At 55.6% G+C, this 21,617-nt stretch overlaps 1 protein-coding gene across 1 annotated transcript in view; it reads left to right on the top strand.

Moving 5' to 3' along the window:
* Positions 1 to 1,863: 1,863 nt before the first annotated feature.
* Positions 1,864 to 21,617, top strand: part of JPH3 (junctophilin 3) — a 46,025-nt gene continuing 26,271 nt past the window's right edge. The window contains exons 1-2 of the mRNA XM_005528151.3: positions 1,864 to 2,251; positions 16,081 to 16,858. Of these exons, the coding sequence (XP_005528208.1) occupies positions 1,870 to 2,251; positions 16,081 to 16,858 (1,160 nt within the window). The 5' untranslated portion in view covers positions 1,864 to 1,869. The remainder of the gene's footprint in view (positions 2,252 to 16,080; positions 16,859 to 21,617) is intronic.

Below are 21,617 nucleotides of genomic sequence, written 5' to 3'. Positions count from 1 at the left end.
ATGGCAGGATGCAAATCCGAGCCCGTGCGTGGAGATTTGGGGGGAAAAGCTGAGTTTTTCCTCCATCGCCCAGATTTTGCTTTATAAGCACTTGCGAGCATCTTTAAAATGATCCTCCAGCTGAGCTCCCCCTTTAACACTGGTGCGTGAATCCCCTGGTGTATTAACAACACAAATATATCGATATTTGCGGGCACACGGACCCGCACACGCAACCCGGTGCCGCAAAGATCCGGCACGTTCCGATCCAGGGGGATGCACCAGCGGAGCCGGACCCCAGCATCTCCAGGGAGAGGAAAAAAAACCCCAAAATCTGCGGAGAGGGGCGCTGAGGATGGGGAGGACCCCGATGGATGGGGAGGACCCCGATGGGATGCGCTGCGCTGGAGGGAGGGGAGCGAGGCGCGCCGCAGCCCGGCTGGATCGGGACCCAGCCCGGAGCGCTGCCGTAAATCCCGAGCGCTCCCATCCAGCCCGGAGCGAAGCGACAGCGCGGCCTTTTCACGAATAAATAATCTGTGTTGCAGTTGCGGTGTGCCGGACCCGAGAGTCTGCCCGGAGACTCGGCGCTGGCGGCGCGGAACGAGGCGTTTGGCCCATTCCCGGTGTCCTCCCACCCCGCTGCCCCGGGGACCCCCGGCTCCGGCGGGGGATGCCGGCCCCTCTCCGCCCCGCGGGAGCCGTGGGCGAGCGGCGGCGGCGGCGGGGCGGGGGAGAGCCGGAGGGATAAATAAAAATACGGGAGCATCCCGGGAGGCTGCGGGGGGCTGCGGCCCTGCTGGGCTGCGAGGCGAAGGCGACGCAGTTCCTGTCTCTTTAAATCCACCCTGAGCCCGGCGCCGGGAGCTGAGGCAGAGAGCAGAAAGCCCAGGATCCTGCTCATTAACGAGCGGGATTTATCCCCGCAGGGAGCCGGCGAGCAAAGGCGGGTTGGGGGGGGAGGCGGAGGGGCGAGCCCAGGCCCCCCGAGCGGCCCGCAGCCCCCGGGGCCGGCTCGTGTGAGCATCCCCGGGCCGGGATGCGGGCTCGGCCGGGCGCGGCCAGCGCGGCCCCCCGGCACTGAGGTTTGCGGCGGGGAGCGGAGCGGGGGAGGCGGCGGGAGGGGGCGCGGGGCGCGGGGCGTGCGCGGTGCGGGAGCGGCCGGGAGCCGTGCGGGAGGGCGGCGGAGGAGGCACCGCATTGCTGCTGCTGCCGCTGCTGCTGCCGAGCCCCGCGATGCCGCCGCGCCCGCCGCTGCCCCCGGCCCTGCGCCCCAGCCAGCCCGGCCGGCGGCGGGGGGCTCCGCGGGGGCTCTGAGCATCCTTCCCCCCGGGGCTGCCCAGCGCTCGCTTTTTCCCTTTTTTTTTTTTTTTTTTTTTTTTTTTTTTAATTTTTTTTTCTTTCTCTTGGCATTTGGCCTCTTTTTTTTTTTTTTTCTCTCTTTTTTTTTTTTTTTTTTTTTTTCCTCCTTTTCCCCCACCCCCGTTCCCTGCCTTGGATGGTTTTTAGGTGGAGTCGTTTGCACCAAAACCCAATAGCTGCTGCTGTTCTTGCTGCTATTTTTTTTTTTTTTTTTTTTTTTTAATGATCCTGTTTCCACAGCAGGGGAAGAGAGAACTGATCCTCAACATACTCCCAGAGAATGAATAATCACAAGAAACTGGCTTAAGCAGCTTCCTGGATCTGGTGCATAATTTCAATTGAGTTCAATTTGATTTAATTATTTTTATTTTTATTTATTTCTTTTTCCCCAAGTCATCGTTCGCATTTTATTTCCTGCATTTCTCCCTATTCTTTTTTTTTTTTTTTTTTTTTTACTTTTCTTTTCTTTTGGTATATTTTTTTTTTTTTTTTTCACCTTTTGGGAGATTTGCAAACCGAATTACATGCATGTCCAGTGGGGGAAGGTTTAATTTTGACGATGGAGGGTCGTACTGTGGAGGCTGGGAGGACGGAAAGGCTCATGGCCATGGAATCTGTACCGGCCCGAAGGGTCAAGGTGAATATTCGGGCTCCTGGAGTCACGGCTTTGAGGTGCTGGGGGTCTACACTTGGCCCAGTGGCAACACTTACCAGGGCACCTGGGCGCAGGGCAAGCGCCATGGCATTGGCATGGAGAGCAAAGGGAAGTGGGTGTACAAAGGAGAGTGGACCCATGGATTTAAGGGACGGTACGGGGTCCGGGAATGCACTGGAAACGGGGCTAAGTACGAAGGCACCTGGAGCAATGGATTACAGGATGGCTACGGGACAGAGACCTACTCGGATGGAGGTAGGTGATGCATTCGTCCCTTCCTGGCTGGGGCAGGTGGGGTGGAGGGTGGTGGGGAGAAGCTCCCAGCAGGGTTTGGGTTGGAGTCTGGGAGTTTGCAACCTGCTGGCTTGGATCAAGGGATGCTCCCACCCTGCAGGAGGGAAGGAGCCAGCCCAGTGTGGCACCAGCCCAGCTCTTTGCCACAGGTAGCCCCATACGTTCCGTGGGGTCTCTGCATGCTGGGTCCTCCCTCCTTCCTCTCCTCAAGCCGGTTTTTGGGATGTGCGAGGGGCTGTGCTGGTGGGGGGACGCCCAGCTCCGGCCCAGAGAGGTCGGAGCATGGGGTGGGCCAGGCCTTGGGGACACAACCCAAGTTGCACATGGGATTGGCAGTTGTGACTGCGCCACTGGAACCTGTAGGATTTGCATGGGAACGACGCGGGGCAGGAGGGAGGCGAGTGTGTGTGTGGGGGGATCCGGGGAGGATGGGGCAGCTCCACTGCTGCCAGAGCTCGCAGCCAGGGGCGGGGGGCTCTGCACCTCCTCCAGCCCCTCCAAAGGCAGCCCCACGCTCAATAATGCCGGGGAAAAGACTTTAATTCAGACAAGAGTCTTACATTCCTAGTTTACGGCTTAATGCTTAGCGTAGGGGCTCAGAGGGATCACCAGAGCTCTTCTCTGCCGTCAACACGGCTTAACGAGATGCTGAGGGGAAACTGGGATTAGAGGAAAAACAAGAAAACCCAATTGGAGCGATCAAACCCAAAAAAATTGCTGGGCTAACAAGCTTTAGGGCTGAACAGGGAGAAACAGCTGGTGCCGTGCTGTAAGTGGCTGTATCATCCTCTCTCCTGGGTTGTGGCTACTTCCACAATCGGAATTGCCACCATAATCCGAGGCAGGCCTACCTGCCGGCAGCCGGGGGCACTGAGCTCCGCTGGCCCCTTGTTTTCCCGGGAATCGTGGCCTCCTAAAGCAGGCTCACGGGTTATTTTTAGGACGTTACGGTTTTCCATACGGCTCCGGTGAGGAAATTGCAGCGTTGGGGAGCTCCATCGCAGCCTTCCCGAAAGGTGCTGCAAGACCTTGCTGTGGAAAAGCCAGTTTGCTGCTTTGTGGTTGCACAGGGAGGGGAGGTTAAACCTCACCTGCAGCTGCTTTTTCTGTGCTCTCGCAGGGAAAGGCGGAAACACCTCGGGATTTTTAATGATAATTTCGTGCCGGTGGTTTTCTCCCAGAGAAAAAGAGAGCTGCAACCTTTTGTTTCAGCTTCCTGGAAGGATGCTGGGGACTGAGCTGGGGTGTGCCGGGTGTGTGTTTGGAAGCCATGGATATATCCCAGCAGTCCTTCAGTCGAGAATAAGGCTTGGGCAGGGAATCATCGCTGTCTCCCACGTCCAAGGCGGTCAGGAGGGGCTGGGGGGGAGGTTTCTGCTTGCTCCCAACGTGGGTGCTGTCTCCTCCTGGCACCCAGCCCCTGCCTGGGAGGTTTGAGGGAGGACAGACACAAGTCTGGACTAACTACAGGTCTCTGAGGGCTGGGTGTTGCAGGGCTGGCCCTGTCCCCAGCCACGCACGTGCCCCCGCCCCGGCACGCTCCCCATCCTCTGCAGCACAGCGTTTTTTAGGGAAACCTGGGCAGCAGCCCCACACTGGGGTGGCTTAGCAGCAGTTTCAGCGTTTTCTGAGAAGCTACCAGAAGCGAAGAGCTTTTCCTTCCATCTTGTCAGGCCAGCCCGGCTTCCCGGCGTTCAGGGACCCAAGAGCGATGTGGCGTGTGTGATTTCGGGAGGAGGGAAGAGGAGCAGTGCTGGGAAAGGGCAGGGTCTGTGTAAAATGGGACTCTACAAACCTTCCAGGGTGGAAGGAATGCCGTGCTGGGGAAATGCAGAGTGCTGGTAACTGTGGATGCTCCTCCACACCGGCTTTCCCCACCTCAGCTGGGCCAGAACCACCTCCAAGGCCACTTCCACCAACTCAGCTCCCAGCACCCAGAGGCCACGTCCCTTTCCCAGTTGCCTGGCTCCATTCTGGGTGGAAACCACCAAAGCTGGGCATCTCCAGCCTTTTGGACACCAAGCCTTGCTGAACTTTGCGTGTTTGGGTCCCAGAGGCCGCTGTGTGGCTCCGGGGAGGCAACTGTTGGGAAGGATGTTTCTCATTAATCTATTCCAGTTATTACCTCCAGCAAACTGAAGTATCCAAGAATCCTCGCCCCAGCATCTGTCACTTGCCACCCACAGATAAATATTCATCCCTTGCACATCATTTTTTTTAGCTCCCCAGCCCTGGCTTGGGGATGGGGCCCTAAATGCGCAGCGAGGCTCGGGGAGCCCCAGACTCCACGGATTCACTCCGGTTTTCCCATTCCCTTGACAAGAGCAGGGAAGGGCACGGCTCCCCCTGGCCAGGGCTGTGTTGCGAGGGATGTTGGTGTCACCTCTGGACTGTTGGGTGGCAGGGGTGGCACATGGTGGCCCGGGGGCTCCCGCCAGCCCCGCAGCCAGCGCAGGCAGCGCTGCCCCCACGCGCAGCTTGCCGAGCTCACACCTCCCACGCCGCACACGCCGCGCACCCCACGCCTGTCCCCCCACGCCGACCAGCCCCCCACGCCCTTCCCACGCGCTCCCTGACCCCCAGGGAGAGCAAATCCTGCTCCCCCAGCCCGGGGGATTCGTGTCCATCAACGCAGAGCCCAGATCAGCCGAGGGAGCCGTGCTGTTCCCCCAGGAGCCCACGCGTTGCGAGCGGCCCTGCCACGGCTGACATGCGGCCTTTGTGCTGTCCCCTCGTCCCCGTGGCCTCACTCCCTCAGACATCCCCAGCACTGCTGGTAGATCCTCATCTTCCTGCCAAAAAAACCCCTGCCCCCCTTCCAGAGCACCCTGATATTACATAAACCAGGCTCCCGAGGATTGCTTCAGTCGGGTGCTGGAGTTGAAGCACTTGTCTGATTCAGCCCAGCTCCAGAGTGGGAGCAGGAATTGCTCCCTTGCTTCGGGTGAAAGGGGCTGCATCCACCTGCGTGGCAGTGGAGCTGGGGGGACCTGGGGCGGAGGGCTGGAGACCCTCTTCTGGTCAAGCCTGGAGATCAGGAGACATCACAGCTGCTTCCTTTCTCAGATACTTTGGGGATGCTCAGTGATTTCACCCTGGGGACAGCTGGAGTAGTAGCTCCAGACTTCCCATGGGAATCCTCTGCGTTGGGTTTGGGTTGAGCTGCTGAAACCATGGCTGTGGGGGTGGATGAGATGGGGTGGCTGAAGGAAGCCCCCGGTCTGGTTTTGCCCTTTCCATCCCTAGCAATGCTTTCTCTCTCCTCCTTCCACCTCTTCCCAGCTGAACAACCAGGATCCTAAACCAGACAAGGGCTCTGGGATGGGACCAGCCCAGCAGCCCTGAGGGAATGGGACAGGCTGGAGGTGTCTGCTGTGAACCAGGTTCACGCTGTAGCCAGTCCTCTCCCCATCCTGAATGTCCCCTGCTCCCGAAATCCTTGTTTCTCGGGAGGGCTACCCCGAAAGGGCCGGGCGGTCGCATGGTGGTGTTCATCTTGTGTAATCTCCGTGCCCACTCACCTAAAATGAATCATCCTTTGATAGGTGAGGGAAATATAATTAGTGTTTGCATTGTTAGCACTGGCTGAGTAGGCAAGTGGGTTTTCTTGGCCCGGGCTGGGAAGTGTTCCTGCCATGGGGAGAGGGAAGCGGAGCGCTGGGAGCTGCTGGGGTGGGGCCCTGCCAGCCTGTCCTGCTCCTTGTCCCACTTTCCCAGCCCTGCAGTGGCACTGGTGACACCTCTCTTAGCAGGTGCACCAGGAGCTACCGACCAAATGGCTTGGGAGTGGCTGGGGAGAGGAAAAACATGGAATATTTCCCAAAAGCCAGCATCAAGGGGGGATGGAGCGGGAATGCCGTGTGGGACCTGCCCGGCTGGGAAGGGGCTGCATCCCCTCACCTGAGCAGAGCCGTGGTTTGGGATGAGCCACCACCAGCCAGGAGGGTTGGAACGAGACATCTTTAAGGTCTCTTCTGACCCAAAGCATTCCCAGATTGCACAGTGCCACAATGGCAGCGGCCTGGTGCCTCTCCCCACCCCGGCCTTCCCCGAGTTCCTGCACAGGGAACCGACGAGCGAGGGCAAATTTCCATCAGGATCTATTCATAGCACGGATGTCAGAATTACCTTAAAAGTACCAGCTCTTCCCTTGTTTTGCTGCCGGGAAGGAATTGTTGATGCTCTTTAAACAGTGGGCGGAAACAAGCAAACACAAATCCTCGATCCGCCCGTTCCTGCAGCACCCAGAGCTGGTCCTGACAACCCCCCAGAACCTGGAAATTAATTTTAAGAGTCAAGATTTTGGTGATGGGGCACCTAACTGTCTGGGTTGGGTCTAGAAGCTGCTTGCAGTGGTTCTAGGAGAGCAAAACCGGAGACGTCGGGAGCTGCCGAGCACAGAAAAATGAATCAAAATACTAAATGAAGGTTCTGACCAGCCTCATTAAAAATAAATGCTATGAACTCATGGTAATTACTTCTCTCACTGGAACATGCTGCTTAGTTTCAGGTACAGCTCAGGACAGAGGAAGAAGGATTTTGACCTCGGAAAAAAGAACATGAGACAGGAACTGCCAGACAGGCCTCAGACCCTCACTCCATCTTCCCAAGTCTTTTATCCAGGCTGTGATTCTCCAGGGAATTGTGCAGGAGCCCAGCCTTGGGAAGCCCATCAAGCCCCTCACCCTGACCCACCACAGAGGGTGACTTCAGCCCTGAAGCACAGTGTTAATGTCATTTCACCATGTCATTTCTCATGGCTTTGAATGCAAATCTCAGGATATTTGCATGTGATTTGATATCCCATGGGGCTCCTCGTGGTTGGGTGACATCTGCTCCTGGAGCTGAACATTTTTATTTTTTTTTTTTTTTTCCTTTAGAAGCTCCAGCTTGTGGAATCATGTGATTTTGCAAGATTTTCAGCTTCAGTTTGGAAGCAAGGTTTCCACCCAGGCTATTGCAGAAAAGTCATTCTTCCAGGCTTGGGAAGCAGCAGACAAGAGCTAAAAATGCCTTCTGTTTAAAAATGCCTCGATTTTAAAATGAACCTGATGAATTTTGAATGCTTTGAGTCAGGTAACGCTGACGTAGATGAATGAGCTGTATTAATGTAGGCATGACTTGGAGATGGAGGAGCTGGGCAGGGTGAGCTTGGGGATGGTCTTGGAGGGGAGAACACGGGTTTAACATCTGCCTTGTGAGATTTTTTGTCTCTTTGGGTCTGGTTTTGGCATTGATTGAGCTCCTGAGCGAGAAAGGATTGTTTTGCAGGAGTTTGTAGTAGTAACAGGAGAGTCTTGATGGTGATTTGCCCCTGGATTCAGCTGTTTAACTCACAATTAAAGTAATTTTTAACAAAAATAAACCAAAACCCAGGAGCTTGCAGAAAACAAAACTTGAAAGGCAAATGTTTATATTTTGGGGCTTGATATTGGCTTTTCAAAGACAGATTCTGGCCTTTGCATCAAAAATCCTTTAAAATTGCAATGGATGCATGAGCATTCCCTAAGAACAGCCACTGCTTTCCCAACATTATTCCCTGAAGAGGTTCCACTCGCTCTCAGCGCACAGCAGAGCATCATGAATTTTCATGAATGAGTGAGCAGCCAGAGCAAGGCCCCTCATTTTGCTGATTTCCACAAGAAGATGATCACTACAAAGGTATTATTTCCTGCTCAGGGCGCCACTTGGGGTCTGCAAGGTGTTTCCCTGGAATGAATAAAGGGTCTGGAAGTGTCCAAGGCCAGGCTGGAGGGGGTTGGAGCAACCTGAGGTCATGGAAGGCGCCCCTGCCCATGGCAGGGATGGGATGAGATGAGCTTTAAGGTCCCTTCCAACCCAAACCGCTCTGTGATTCCATGATTTATTTCACAGGGAATAAATAAACCCTGTTCTTGCCTCATCCCACCCATCTGAGCACCTCCCACACCTCGGGGGGGACACAGCCCCCAAAACCCAGCGCTGCCCTCGCTTTGGGAGAGGTTGGGAACCTGCCCTCGCTGCCGGATCTCCCCCAAGGAATGGGAGAGATCCCGGAGTTTGTGGCAGGATTAGAGCACGGGGGGATTAAGGGAATCAGCATTAGCCCAATTTCACTCTGCTTTGTGAGAGGAGCACGTTGGCCTTAATAAAGGTGCTGAGCAATATCCTAAAGGGGTTTGCATCCCTGGAGATAAAACCTCATCCTGCTTTTGACCCCAGCCGGTGGCTGAATCCACAGGGATTCAGCTGCCCTGGGAAAACTCTGGCCCCATTTCACCAGGGGATGATGCTTCCTTGACTTTCCCTGTGTCTGACAAGCCCAGCCCTTCCACTCCCAGGACAGACAACAAAAAATGTCCTTCTTTGGTTGTTTCCTTTTAAAAGTTGTGTTTCCCCTGACTGCGGGACCTGGAGCTTTCAGAGGAATCACAACTGGCCTGAGAGGCACCATGAGCCCCAGCAGAATCAGTGAAGCCAAGATTTGATTGTCTTCATTGTGGTTTTTTGAAGCTTTTCCTTGAATTCAGGCTGGAAAAGGCACTTCCCAACAGGTTTGGGGAAGCAGGAGATGCAGAAGCAATAAGAAGAGGGAAGGGATGCTCAGGACAGGCTTGGTCCTTCCTGAAGAACAGAGTTTGTCCCCTTGAAGCAAATAGCTGAAATGCCTTGGAAAACATTAATTCCATGCAAGATCTTTCTGTAATGTTTCCCAGTGAGGGAGCAGCCTTCATCCTGCTGCTTGCAGAGCATCCTTGGGACAGGCTATGAGGACATAAATCCCGTGTTTGGGATGGGGCACCTATCCGCCAGAGGGGGGATCTTGCCACCTGTGATTTCCTGGTGATTTTCCCCAAGGAGAATGGCTCAGCAATCCCTGTTCCGTGGTATTTCAGCCAGAAATACTTTTGTTGTTATTTGCATCCGGAGGAGGAGGAGGAGGAGGAGGATGCAGATTCCCTGGCTGAGGCGTGAGGCTGTAGAAATCTCCTCCCTGCAGCCCCCGGCTGCTGCAGAGGTTCTGGCTGTTCCAAACCCATCCCTGCTCCCATCCCTACCCTTTCCAAACCTGATCCAAACCCAGCACCTCCACTGCTTGATTCCTTTAGATGGAGGCTCCCTGCTTTTAGAAGAACAAGCTGACCATGCTGACACCAGCTGTAATTCTTTATTATTTATTGACCCCCTCCAAACCAGATTTAATTATGCACCCAGACGGGAGCTCAGCAGCCCCTGACAGCTCTCATCTCCTCATCCTCTCCTCCTTCCCTCCATGCCTCCCTGGCTGCCCAGCCCTGGCTGTGCCCACCATGTCTGGATGCACCCAGCATTAGCACTATGACTAACACCCATCACGTGTTCGTGCCTGCAGATTCGATTTGCATACTCAAAAATCCATACTTTATTCCTTCCCCTGTGTAAGCAGTTACCAGAGCATATTTTTGGCAAATTAGCAGCCACAGCAGAAGCATCTGACTGTGTTTTTAGCGTGGCTTGGTGATGGAAAACCTTGGCAGGGCTGGAGGGGGGATCATTTGCTGTGGATTCCGGATCCGTGTGGTGCTGGACACAGGCAGCGTGGCTGATCCCCACGTTCCACGGTGGGAAATGCAGGTGGCATCTCCCAGCCATCCATGCCATACCTCTGTGGGATTTAGGGGAGGGTTTGGGGGATGAGAGCAGCAGCTGGGCACGGGGCAGGGCATGGAAGTCACCCTGCTGCCAGGAGGGACAGTGCGGGAGGGGTGAACTGGCAGAAAATGTGTCCCCACGTCCATGCAGTGAGCAGGGGTTGAGGGAGGGGATTCTCACCCTCTGAAACCCCACCTGCAGAGCTTTTCCAGCTCTGGGGCTTCCCAGTGTGAGAAGGATGTGGAGCTGCTGGAGCAATCCCAGAGGAGGTCACGGAGCTTGTCCAAGGGTGGAGCCCCTCTGGAGCCAGGCTGGGAGAGCTGGAGGTGTTCACTTGGGGAAGAGAAGGATCCAGGGAGAGCTCAGAGCCCCTTCCAGGGCCTAAAGGGGCTCCAGGAGAGCTGGAGAGGGACTGGGGACAAGGTGTGGAGTGACAGGACAAGAGGGAATGGCTTCCCACTGCCAGAGGACAGGGGCAGATGGGATATTGGGAAGGAATTGTTCCCTGTGAGGGTGGGCAGGCCCTGGCACAGCTGTCCAGAGCAGCTCTGGCTGCCCCTGGATCCCTGGAAATGCCCAAGGCCAGGTTGGATGGGGCTTGGAGCAGCCTGGGATGGTGGAAGGTGTCCCTGCCATGGCAGGGGGTGGGAACAACGTGAACTTTAAGGTTCCTTCCCACCCAAACCATTCTGGAGTTCTGTGATCCTGTGCTCAGGAGGCCCCATAGAGTCAGGTAGGACATTTGGGGGCACATTTTTCCCAGTGATTCTCTGGGATGGCCAGCGAGGACATCCCCATTGTCACAACATCAGAACTGAGGCTGGACGAGCACCCTCGGTCCTCTCTTTTCTCCCAGACTTCTTCCCTTTGGCATGGGTGTTCCTGAGATGATTTGTGTGTGAATCCTCCTGGGATCTGTGATATTGAGCAGCTGGAAAAGGATATCTGTAAAACTCCCTCCTCCAGTCAGAACTCAAGAGCCCGGCCTAATTATTGCCATCGGACATCTTTAATTAATATGCTGCAGAGGCCAGAGATAAGAGGGGGGCTGAGCACACCAGGAAGGATCCATGGCGAGATAAATCAGCAATTTGTAAAACCTAATTACTTTGGCTTGGAAAAGTGGAGGGGCACTTCGGACCACTTCCTCCTCCTTCCTGGGATTTTGCTGAGTGGGGAAGGAGAGCTGGGAGCTTGGGAATGCTGCTGGTGCCCAGCACAGTCACTGGAGCAGGAGGATGGCACAGAGCTCCTGCCTTCTGGAGCCTGCTGCTCCCATTTTCCAGGCAAACCTGGGAAGCTGCATCCCTGTTGCTGATTATTTTATCTAACCTGAGAATATTGATCCAGGTGGGTGTGCTTGGGTTTTTAACGCAGTGTTAGGGATGGAGAAGGAATTTTTTCCAAACATCTCTCTTTTCCTGAGGTCAGGTTGTGATAATGACACATGTGTGTTCCCTCAAAGTGTTCCACAACATCCCAAATTCCTGCTTGGATGTCTCTGTATGAGGAACTGGAAGAGGGCAGGTCTGTGCAAACCTCCCATGGGCTTCATCCATGTGTTTGCCAAAGGATTCATCCTGCAGGACACGGAACCAGCCCTGTGGGTTTGGGAGCACCTGTAAAGCTTCTCCTTAATGGTGTTCCTGGAGTGGGGCCAGAGGGCTCAGCGACTACAAAATGCCAAATCTTGGGTATGGGCAGAGGGGTGAAAGAAAACACAGTCATTCCAACCCGAGAAATCCTTATTTTTATCTCCATTCAACATCATGGACCAGCTTTATATCCAAGTGCATGTTCCCACCTTAAGCCAGAGGAAGCCCCACGTACCTGAGCAGCCCAACATCCTCCCTTTGGGCTTCCTCCTGTTCTAACTCCAGCTATCCCTGAAGGAGCTCCTTGGGATGTTTGTTTGTCCTAAAGCCGGATTTCCCTGGGCATCATTGTGGGGTTTCACCATCTCTCCATAAGCAGGAAAGGACTCCAGGTCCAGGAAATTCCTTAGCTGGGGACAGCAAGCCATGATTTGGTTGCCCCTTCCCAGCCATGGAGAAGAAAGACCTTGTCAACCAGAGGGAGCAGTCCTGGATCCCCACGGTGCCTGGATCCCAGAGGGATGAGCCAGAGCTGGAGATTGCTCCTCCCCTCCCCAGCAAAATCCCCAAAATCTCATTGGCAAAGGAACGGAAATGCACAGAAAGACGTCGCTCTTCCTGCAATGCCTCTGATCCTCATGGAGAGCTTTGCAAACAGGAGCTGGATTAGATTTCCCAAACCCAGCTGAACTGTGGGAATGCTGCTGCCTTATCCCTGTTTCCAGGAGGGAATATGGAGGTGAATATGTCCTGCTCACCCCCGCCTTTGCTGCAAGGTGCAAACCGGGGGCCAGCCCTGATTTTGGAGATTTTGGCATTATGGGGCCACCAGGAGCTGCCCTGCAGACTCTCAGCTCTCCTCCCAGGATGGATTTTAGCCAAATGCTGAGGAAACGCTGCTCCCTGTCACTGCTGGAGAATCAGGAATGATGCTTCCCAGGCCAGGGACTTCCTGCTCTCTGCTCCCAGCTCGGCTCCCTCTGGCCAAGGATGGGGCTCTGCACTCTCCTCAGAGCAATGGCAATTCCTGCAGGAGTTCTGGAAACAAGTCAGCCCTGCTCCAAGGGGAATAAGCCAAAAAAACCCCAAATTCAGGATTAGGAGCACCAGTGAATGTGTCCAACAGCCCTGCCCGTTTTTTTCTCTCCGTGCTTCCATCAATCCCTGTTTTTCCTATGAGCCCGTTCCCTTTCCTACACTTCAACAGTCATTTCTGAAATAGGGGTATTCTCTCCAATCCATCTTTTGGGATGACTCCAGTTGTTTTCTCCTAGTTCCAGGTTCTGCCCTCTCCTTAACTCTGCTTGGCACAGATGCGGCCGCGTCCTCATCCTTCGAGGCATCACCCTTATCTTGACTTTCCGTGTCCAAGACTTTCTTTTCTCTCTTTGTCCTTTTTGTCCCATTCAAAAGGGCCACACAGGAGTGGGAGGGGTATTTGTGGCATCTTGGAGGCATCCATAGGATGCCTCCCCTGCATGGCTGAGGGAAGAGGATGGGACATCTTCCTCCCCAGGGATTCTCTTCCATCACAGAGGCTTTGGCAATACAATTGGTTTGTCCAAGGATGGCCTTGGATTCCCATCCCAAGGGAAGCACATTCCCCTCCTATGTCCTGACCCTGTGAGGTGCTCAGAACCCAAATCCTTGGAATTCTCCATTCAGCACCCCAGCAGATTATTCTGTTCCATCAGAAGTGCTCATTCCACCGCTCCCAGCCCCATCCTGCCATTCCCATCCTGCTCCACATTCCCCTTCCACCTCCCGAGCTCCGGAGCGGCTGCAGCCGGTCCATCCTGGCACGTGAAGGGGAATATCGTGAAATCCTGTTTCCTCTGCAGGGAGAAGGAGTCTCCGGGCTCCTTGTGAGATCAAGCTTTGTGCACATATCTGCAAATGTTGGGCCAGAGGTTAAGCTGAGCGGGGCTCGGGGAGGAGGTGGCGGCGCTTAGCAATGCAGATCAGATGGCTCCGAAGCCTCTGCTATCCGTGGCCAAATCCTGGGATATGGAGGGCTTTAAACCATAATGAAGTCAGGGGAAGGAAGGAGCACTGCTGGCTGAGGAAGGACTGAGCTCCCTGACAGGAAGCTCTTTGATCTGCTGGTGGCCGTGAAGCTGCCCAGATGTCTTGGTGGCTGTCGGGGACATGAGCGTGGCCTCTGAGGCAATCCCTAGGGATAATCCTGGCTGCCGCCTCCTGCAGGGAAGCAACGACACCCATGAAAGCAGAGCTGGGGGTTGGGAGATGCTCCACGGTGCTGGGAGGGGACAAGCAGGACGGAACGGCTGGAAAATCCACCTTGCTGAGGAGCTGCCGAGCCTGCTCCTGGCAGCCGTGCCACTCCAGGAGCAGGTTTGGAGGCCAGGCAGGGATGGCAGCATCCCGGGCACCTCAGCCTGGCTGGGGACACGCACAGGCTGCAGCTGGGACCTGCTGGGACCAATTTGCCGCCGGTGCTCCAGCCGGACCGCGCTGTCACGCTCCAGCCCGCAGCACTTTGTTCTGTTCCCTGCCAGTGCCTCGGGTTTTCAGCACAGGGCTGTGATCCTTCACGCTGCTCCAGCTCAATCCAAGGAGTTTTTTCAGCTGCATGTTTGCCAGGAGATGAGGAGACCGAGGGACCTGTGTGGGGTCAGGGCTGGAGTCAAGGGATTCAGCCAAGGGAAAGGGAGATGGGGACTGGGGCAGGGGGGATCTGTTCCCCCTGTCCTCTCACCCACACTGGCATCTTTCCCTGAAACCCATTGAATCCATCTCTAGGAGAGCAGGAACACGGTGTGAGGACACCCTGAGGCTCCTTGGCAGGGGAACTCGGGGTGCTGAGGGAAATTTCTCCCCCGGTAGCTCCATTGTCCTGCTGAGATACTCTGGGCTGGAGCCAGAAAGGGAAGAGAGGTGCTGCCAGGTCACCAGGGAATGCAGGGACACCTTGGCAGGCTCTCCCCTGCCACAGCCGCCATCCCAGGCATGGGGAGAGCCGTGGGTGCAAGGCACTGGTTGTTCCCCGTTCTTGGGGACACCACAGGGGACAAAGCAGGCTCACTGCTCAACACCCCCCCCCATAGGATGTGTCTGCTGTGTCCCCTGAGCTGCATCTCACAGGTTGTGCCCCATCCTTCTCCCTGCCACCAGCTCCTCGCTCTGCCCTGCCAGTGCCTGCCCTAATCCCGCTGCCTGCCCTAATCCCGGTGCTAATCCTATAAACCTTCAGTAAATCCTGCCTGCCCCTGCCTCTCCATGTCCCTTCTCCAGCACAGGCTCTGTGGGGTCCCCAGCTTGGGACCCCAGCTGGTTTTTTGGGGTGCACAAAGCTTCCACCCCAATAATGTCACGCCACTGGAACATGGGGAAGGATGTCCAAATCCTGGGGGATTTGTGCAAAGCGCTGGCAGCTCAAAGAAAGCTGAAGCACCCCAAAATACAGCCCAAAATGTGGCCAGGTGTTGGTTTCACACTCTCAGGAAGCTAACTCTGCTCCAGCCCAGATCCCTTCTCCAGAGCCACCGCTGAGCCCCAGAGCCAGGCAGGGAAATTCCTCAGGGAGTGCTGGGGTAGGACTGGCCCGATTCGCGCAGGGTTCCCTATTTCAGCAGGGCTATTTTAAGACTCCCCGGGCGTGTGGGAGCGGGGCTGGCACAAAGGGAGGTCCCAGTGCTGCCTGTGCCCATCCCAGCTTTTCACATCCTGGGGCTGGGACTGCTCACAGCATTCCAGCAGCTCCAGGGCCCGGCGAGGAGCCATCCTCAGGCTCTGGATCTGCCCCAGCAGGGCTTAGGCGGGCAGTGGATCACTGCATCTCGAGCTGGGCTGGAGAAGATTAAGCCGACCTAAGAATAAAAGCAAGCCCTGCAGTTCAACCAGCTGGGATAAGGCCTGGAACTGGGCCAACCTCCGAGCTCCAGGAGGGGATGGGATTAGGAACCCCGAGCAGATTACCACCCACCCCACATTTTGGTGTGCATGGAGGGTGCTGAGGTCCAGCTGTGCCCCCCAGGCTGGGTGGGTTCCTTGTCCCTCCATTCCCAGTGCTGTGGTGCAGCCCTGTGTGTGTTTCGTGCCACCAACAACCAGTTAAGAAACTCCAGGAAGTGCCCACGCAAATGTAGAAGCTCCAACAGGGGCACAATTCCAAGGGGAATATCCAAATGGATCTCTCCCCGTGAGGCCTTTATTTCTATGGAGCTGCTTCCTTCCCCAGCACACCGGATGAAGGCACTGTGTGTATAAATAAATGTATTTTACATTATCCATCCACTGTGAGATGCCATTGCTGCCAGCAGCGTGGACGGGATCAGAGTGTGCTCCTGGATAACCATTCCCCCATTCCAGGGCCATGCTCCCTTCCCTTTCACTTTAGGGATTGGTCCAAGGGGCAGCTCCTTGATGCCTTGGCTGGTTTCTAACATTCCCCTGCTGCAGCTGGAGTACAAGCCTGCAACCCAACCAATTTTCCCTCCACAACCTGACGTCGCAATCCTCGTCCTGGAGACAGGACCAGGATTCCAGAGCTGCAAAGGGCTCCCAGAGGAGTTTGATGCCATGACCCTCCCCCCTCCGTTTCCCTTTGTCTCCTCTCCGCAGGGACATACCAGGGCCAGTGGGTCGGAGGGATGCGCCAGGGTTACGGCGTCCGGCAGAGCGTTCCCTACGGCATGGCTGCGGTCATCAGGTCACCCCTGAGGACGTCCATCAACTCCCTGCGCAGCGAGCACACCAACGGCACGGCGCTGCACCCCGACGCCTCGCCCGCCGTGGCCGGCAGCCCGGCCGTGTCCCGCGGCGGCTTCGTCCTCATGGCCCACAGCGACGCCGAGATCCTCAAGAGCAAGAAGAAGGGCATCTTCCGGCGCTCGCTGCTGAGCGGGCTCAAGCTCCGCAAGTCCGAGTCCAAGAGCTCCTTGGCCAGCCAGCGGAGCAAGCAGAGCTCGTTCCGGAGCGAGGCCGGCATGAGCACGGTCAGCTCCACCGCCAGCGACATCAACTCCACCATCAGCCTGGGCGAGGGCGAGGCCGAGCTCTCGGTCATCGAAGACGACATCGACGCCACCACCACCGAGATCTACGTGGGCGAGTGGAAGAACGACAAGCGCTCGGGCTCGGGCGTGAGCCAGCGCTCGGACGGCCTCAAGTACGAGGGCGAGTGGGCCAACAACAAGCGCCACGGCTACGGCTGCATGACCTTCCCCGACGGCACCAAGGAGGAGGGCAAGTACAAGCAGAACATCCTGGTCAGCGGCAAGAGGAAGAACCTCATCCCGCTGCGCGCCAGCAAGATCCGGGAGAAGGTGGATCGGGCCGTGGAGGCGGCCGAGAGGGCGGCCACCATCGCCAAGCAGAAAGCGGAGATCGCGGCATCCAGGTAAGGGGGTTCCTGTCCAGCCTGATGTGTCTGAGCTGGGATCCCGCCCTGGGGACTTGGGATAAATGGGATAAGGGTTTTTGTTGTAGTAGGGGTGCTGCTGGAGGAGAGCAACTCGTGGTGGGCACCTGCAGGTTGGTGCTACGTGGATCTCACAGCAGCCTTGGGCTTGCCCAAGCCTTGGGGTGCTGTTCAAAACAGGGTGGATCCAAGCCCAGTTGTCCCTCTGGTAATTCCCAGGGTCCTGGGGATGCACAACGTCCCCAGGCGAGGCGGAGAGGCCACGCAGGGTCACCAGAGCAGGGCAGCCTGGGCAGGGGTGGTGGCACCTTGGTGGCTGTCACAGGCTGACAGCTGTCACTTAGGGGGTACTGGGTTTTTTATCCCATTTTTCCCTCTCCTCTTGGATAAGCAGAAGAGCTCCTGAGGTGCTGTTTGCTTGCATCCTCTGCCTGACTCATAGCCAAGAGGAACTACCCCAGAGCCGGCCTGTGCCGGGAGGATTCCCAGTTATTTCCATTCCCAAAAGGGTTTTTGAGTGGAAAACCTGCCCAATATGTGGCTTCAGCCCTGGGGAGGGTTTGCCCTGTCTGAGGCTCTGCTGGAAAACAGCAGATCTGGGTGACTGATAATGCCCCTTCTCCCTGTGCAGCCCTCATGGAACTGCTCAGAGATCCAGAGCTGGGATCTGACCTGGCTGAAAACCAGCAGGAGGGAAGGGGATAACGAGCAATGTCTAATTAAAGTGTCAATAAGGTCCCTGCTCAAAGATGGACCAGCTCAAGTGCCCTGTAGCTGGTTCCCAACAGGCACCTGGAGCTCTGTGCCTTGCAGGAAGCTCCCAGACCAGCAGAGAGGCGAGGAGGAGAAGCTCCTCTGGAGAATTCAGGGCTCTTTGTATCACATTTTGGGATGGTTTATTAGAGCATGTCATTCCTTTTCGTTTTCTGAGCAAGAACTATATTTAGCAGCCAGGCTGGGAAAACAGGCTGGGGTTAGGGGAAAAACCCAGGTACCTCCTCAGCCTCCTGTGCTGGATTAATTGCTGGGTCTGGGATATTTGTATGCAGAGTCACACTCGAAATCTTTATCAGCACGTCTGCCAAGGGCTTATCTGCAATATGAATGAACCTCCCAGGCCTGCTTTGGGAGCACATTTGGGCTTGATGATGTTTTTGAGCTGATGGCTGGAAAAAAAATTTAAAATCCCACTAGAATGCCAGGTAGGAACAGACTGCAGAGGAGTGGGAAGACCAGATCCTTCCCTGTGATCTGGGGATGGATGGGAATGCCTCGAAAGGCTGGAATCCTGGAAGTGTGGAGCTCTGGTGTGCTGTGGGAAGGATCCTGGAAATGTGGAGCTCCAGTCTGCCATGGGATGCTGGGTCTGAGGACCTGAGCATCCTCTGTCCCAGGTGGTGATGATCCCGGAACACCACGAGAGTGGGATTGGAAGAGATGCTTAGAGAGCTCTTGGCATCTAATATTCCACTTCTAATTATGAGAGAGAAAGGGGAAAAACTCAAGTCAGGAATGCCAGGCGTGAACACCTCCCTGCTCTGCACTGACTGGGTGGTCCAGGGCTCTGCTGGAGAGCAGCAGGGAGGGTGGAGGATGGAGAGCTGGAGATGGATGGGATTAGGTGGGTCCAGGGAAGGATTCCTTCCCAATATCCCATGTAAATCTCTGCTCTTTTACCTTAAACCGCTTTGTCTGAAGCCTCCAATCCCTCAGCTCGGGCTCTCCCCCCTCGCGAGGGTTTTGGCAGAGTCCCTGAGCCTGCAGAACCAGAGCAGAGCAAGGTTTTACATACTGAGATCCAGCTAGAAAAGCTTTCTTATTAATCTTAGTCCGATTAATTTTAAAGCTTCCTAATGAAGGAACCCTCCCCTGCAGTGCCCACACCAAACTGCGTCGTCCAAAATGCCACCAAACAGACCTGGGGGAGAATCCTGGTGCTGATTCCCGAGGTTTTGGGACTCAGGGGTGGAATATCCCCCTTCTAATGCCAACATAAACTCCGATTTCCCAGCACCTGGCGTGGCTGTGCATGTGTGTGTGTGTATTCTTTTCTGTCTGATCATCCTGAGTTCACTCTGCAGCCTTTCCCTTGGTGGGGGGAAAAATAAAAATAAAATAAATATGTGCCCACCCACGGCTTTCATTAAATTTGTAGGAATTCAGTATTTTTGAAAACTCTGCCGCTCTGTCAGATTTGGTTGGAATTGGCCAACACGTTCAAAAGTTATTAGTGTGGGAGTGATGGCATATAGATATATAAACAGCACAATCACAGGAGTGAGCCCCATTTCCTGAGGAAAGTAGGCTAAAAAACACAGTGTGCTGGAGACAACTAAATTGCTCTCCTAAAGTTGTTGGAGTGTGACTAGAGCACAGTGATATCTGCACGTTTAAGGCATCTCTTTTAGGGTGGAGAGGAGATTCTCCTAAATTGTCTTTGCTGCAATTAAAATGGGAGAATGCATCATTCCCTCTGATTGGATGGAATTGTTCAGGTGAAGTGAAAGGGGAAGAGGGGATGTGAATGAGGGATGAGGAACTCCTCTTGATAGCAGCTGGCCCATCCCTGAAGTGTTCAAGGCCAGGAGAAAATTTGGAGCAGCCTGGGATAGGGAAGGTGTCCCTGCCCAGGGCAAGGATGGAGCTGGATGAACTTTGAGGTCCCTTCCAACCCAAATCTTTCCATGATTCCATGAAAAGGAGGGAGACAAGGAGGGTTCTCTGAGTGCTCTAGGAGATCTTCATTCCCTCTCAAATCAGCCAAGAGCCAGAACTCTTTCTGCTGCCACCCTGGAAGGATGAAGGATGAGCTGGACACTCCAAGTCCCATCTCATTAGTGCTAATTGAAACCTCAGGCAAACTTTCTGTAGGCACTGGTGTATCATCATCCACTAAAATAAAATATCCAGGCAACAAAGGTGGGCCAGGGAGCTCATGCCAGCCCCTGGTTTTTGGCACAGCAGCCTGCTGTGGAGGATGGATGCACAGGGAGAGTCGGGGGAGATCAGGGCTGACTCCAGCTCTCCAGGATGGATGGTGGCAGGTGTAAAGCAAAGCAGACAGACCCCACATCTCTCCAGGCTTTCCTGCTGCTTGCACAGTTCAAGGGTTTGTAATCAGTGGCTGGGCTGGTTATGGGAGGAGGGACCATCACTGGTGGCAGGGATGAGTGCCAGGGGTGGGTGGCACGTGTCAAACACTTCGCTCCTCTCCAGCACAAGCTTCATGGGGGATCTGCTGTGCAGCACCTTAAATCAGAATTCCTGGGAGCAGCCAGTGCCCCAGCTCCCAGAGGGAATGCTGCTCCCAGGTCAGTCCTAAGTAATGCTCCTCCTGGCATAATTATAGCTGAGCCTTGCACCAACCAGGAGAAAAATATAATTAAAGCTCCATGGTCTCAGGGGGAGCTGGGCCGCAAATTAGCACCGTGTCAGTCAACTTCAGGCAGGGGAAGTGGAGGGAAATTGGAAAAGGAAGCAAATAAAGGCAAGCTGGCAGCGAGGAGGGGAGAAGGGGAATGTTTGGGCTCGGCCTGGATGCTCCCTCAGGACGCCGCAGCGAGGGCGAAGCAGCGGCTGACGTGGGGCAGAGAGCGGGCAGGCAGGAAAAGCCCCCGAGAGCTGAGCAGCAAAGTGCAGGAGGTTCTCAGAGCCAAACAGGTATTTTATTGAGAAGAATGGAAACACAGCCCGGGCAAAGCCCAGAGAAAAGCGGAGCCGTGCTCTGCGAGTGGCGGTAATGTCCCCACTGGCGCTCCCCGGCCCCGGTAATGCTGCTGCTGCTTAATGCTCTGCCAGGCCTGAGCCTGCAGCTCTGCCATTGTCTGGGCTGCCTTTGATTTCGGGTTGCTGCCGCTTTTTGGGTGCCTGGGGGGGCTGGCTGCTGACCCTCATCCCGCCTCGTGCTGCCCCAGGGGCTCCTGCTGCGGATGGAGAGGCAGGAGGGGTGGAGGGGTGGGGGTTAAGGCCCCCAAAAGGTTTTTGTGTCCCCTGCCTTGGGTCAGGACAGCAGGGACAAACAAAGCCAGGATGGGGTAGAGCTGAGCTGGCTGCAGGGATGGGGCTGAGCTGATGCCCAGGTGGGGCAGGGTGTCCCACCAGCCCCTCTCTGGGCAGCTTTGAGTGCAAGGGGGATTCCTCTGTTTGGAGAAGTGCTGCTGTTCCCTGCTGAGGCCCTGCCAGCCAGCTGGAGCTCGGGAATTGCAGGAGTCACCTCAGCCCATGAGCCGGGCACTGATGGGGCCACTGAGGGCATCACCTGGAGCCCAGCAGGTCTCGTGTGGGGTGAATGTGCTGCCTCCATCCCTTCCCAGTCCCTCCATGCTTTCCTTGAGAGTCAGGGAGGGAAACACAGAGGAGATGGAGGGATGGATGGATGGATGGATGGAGGGATGGATGGAGGGATGGATGGATGGATGGATGGATGGATGGATGGATGGATGGATGGATGGATGGATGGATGGATGGATGGATGGATGGATGGATGGATGGATGGACTCAAAGGCTGAGAGCAGCAGGGGCAGGAGGTGATTCTCTTCACAGCGCCTTTTCCTTGCTCCCCCCAGCTCTCTCCCCCAGACCTTCCCAATCCAAGAGGAGCAAAGCCTGGGCTGGCAGCTTCCACCAGGCTCTGCTGCTGATGGAACTGAGCATTCCCTCCTTCCCTGCCACCTCCCTCCCAGCTCCTGCCGGTGCTGACGGGGGTCAGGGGACACGATCAGGATGGGCTGTCATTCCT

This window comes from Pseudopodoces humilis, chromosome 14, assembly GCF_049639895.1.
Source record: "Pseudopodoces humilis isolate 2021_Gansu_Grassland_sample_001 chromosome 14, ASM4963989v1, whole genome shotgun sequence".
Classification (NCBI taxonomy): Eukaryota; Metazoa; Chordata; class Aves; order Passeriformes; family Paridae; genus Pseudopodoces; species Pseudopodoces humilis.
The sequence above is the reverse complement of the archived record's forward strand: the minus strand, read 5'-3'. Positions and strand labels throughout refer to the sequence as shown.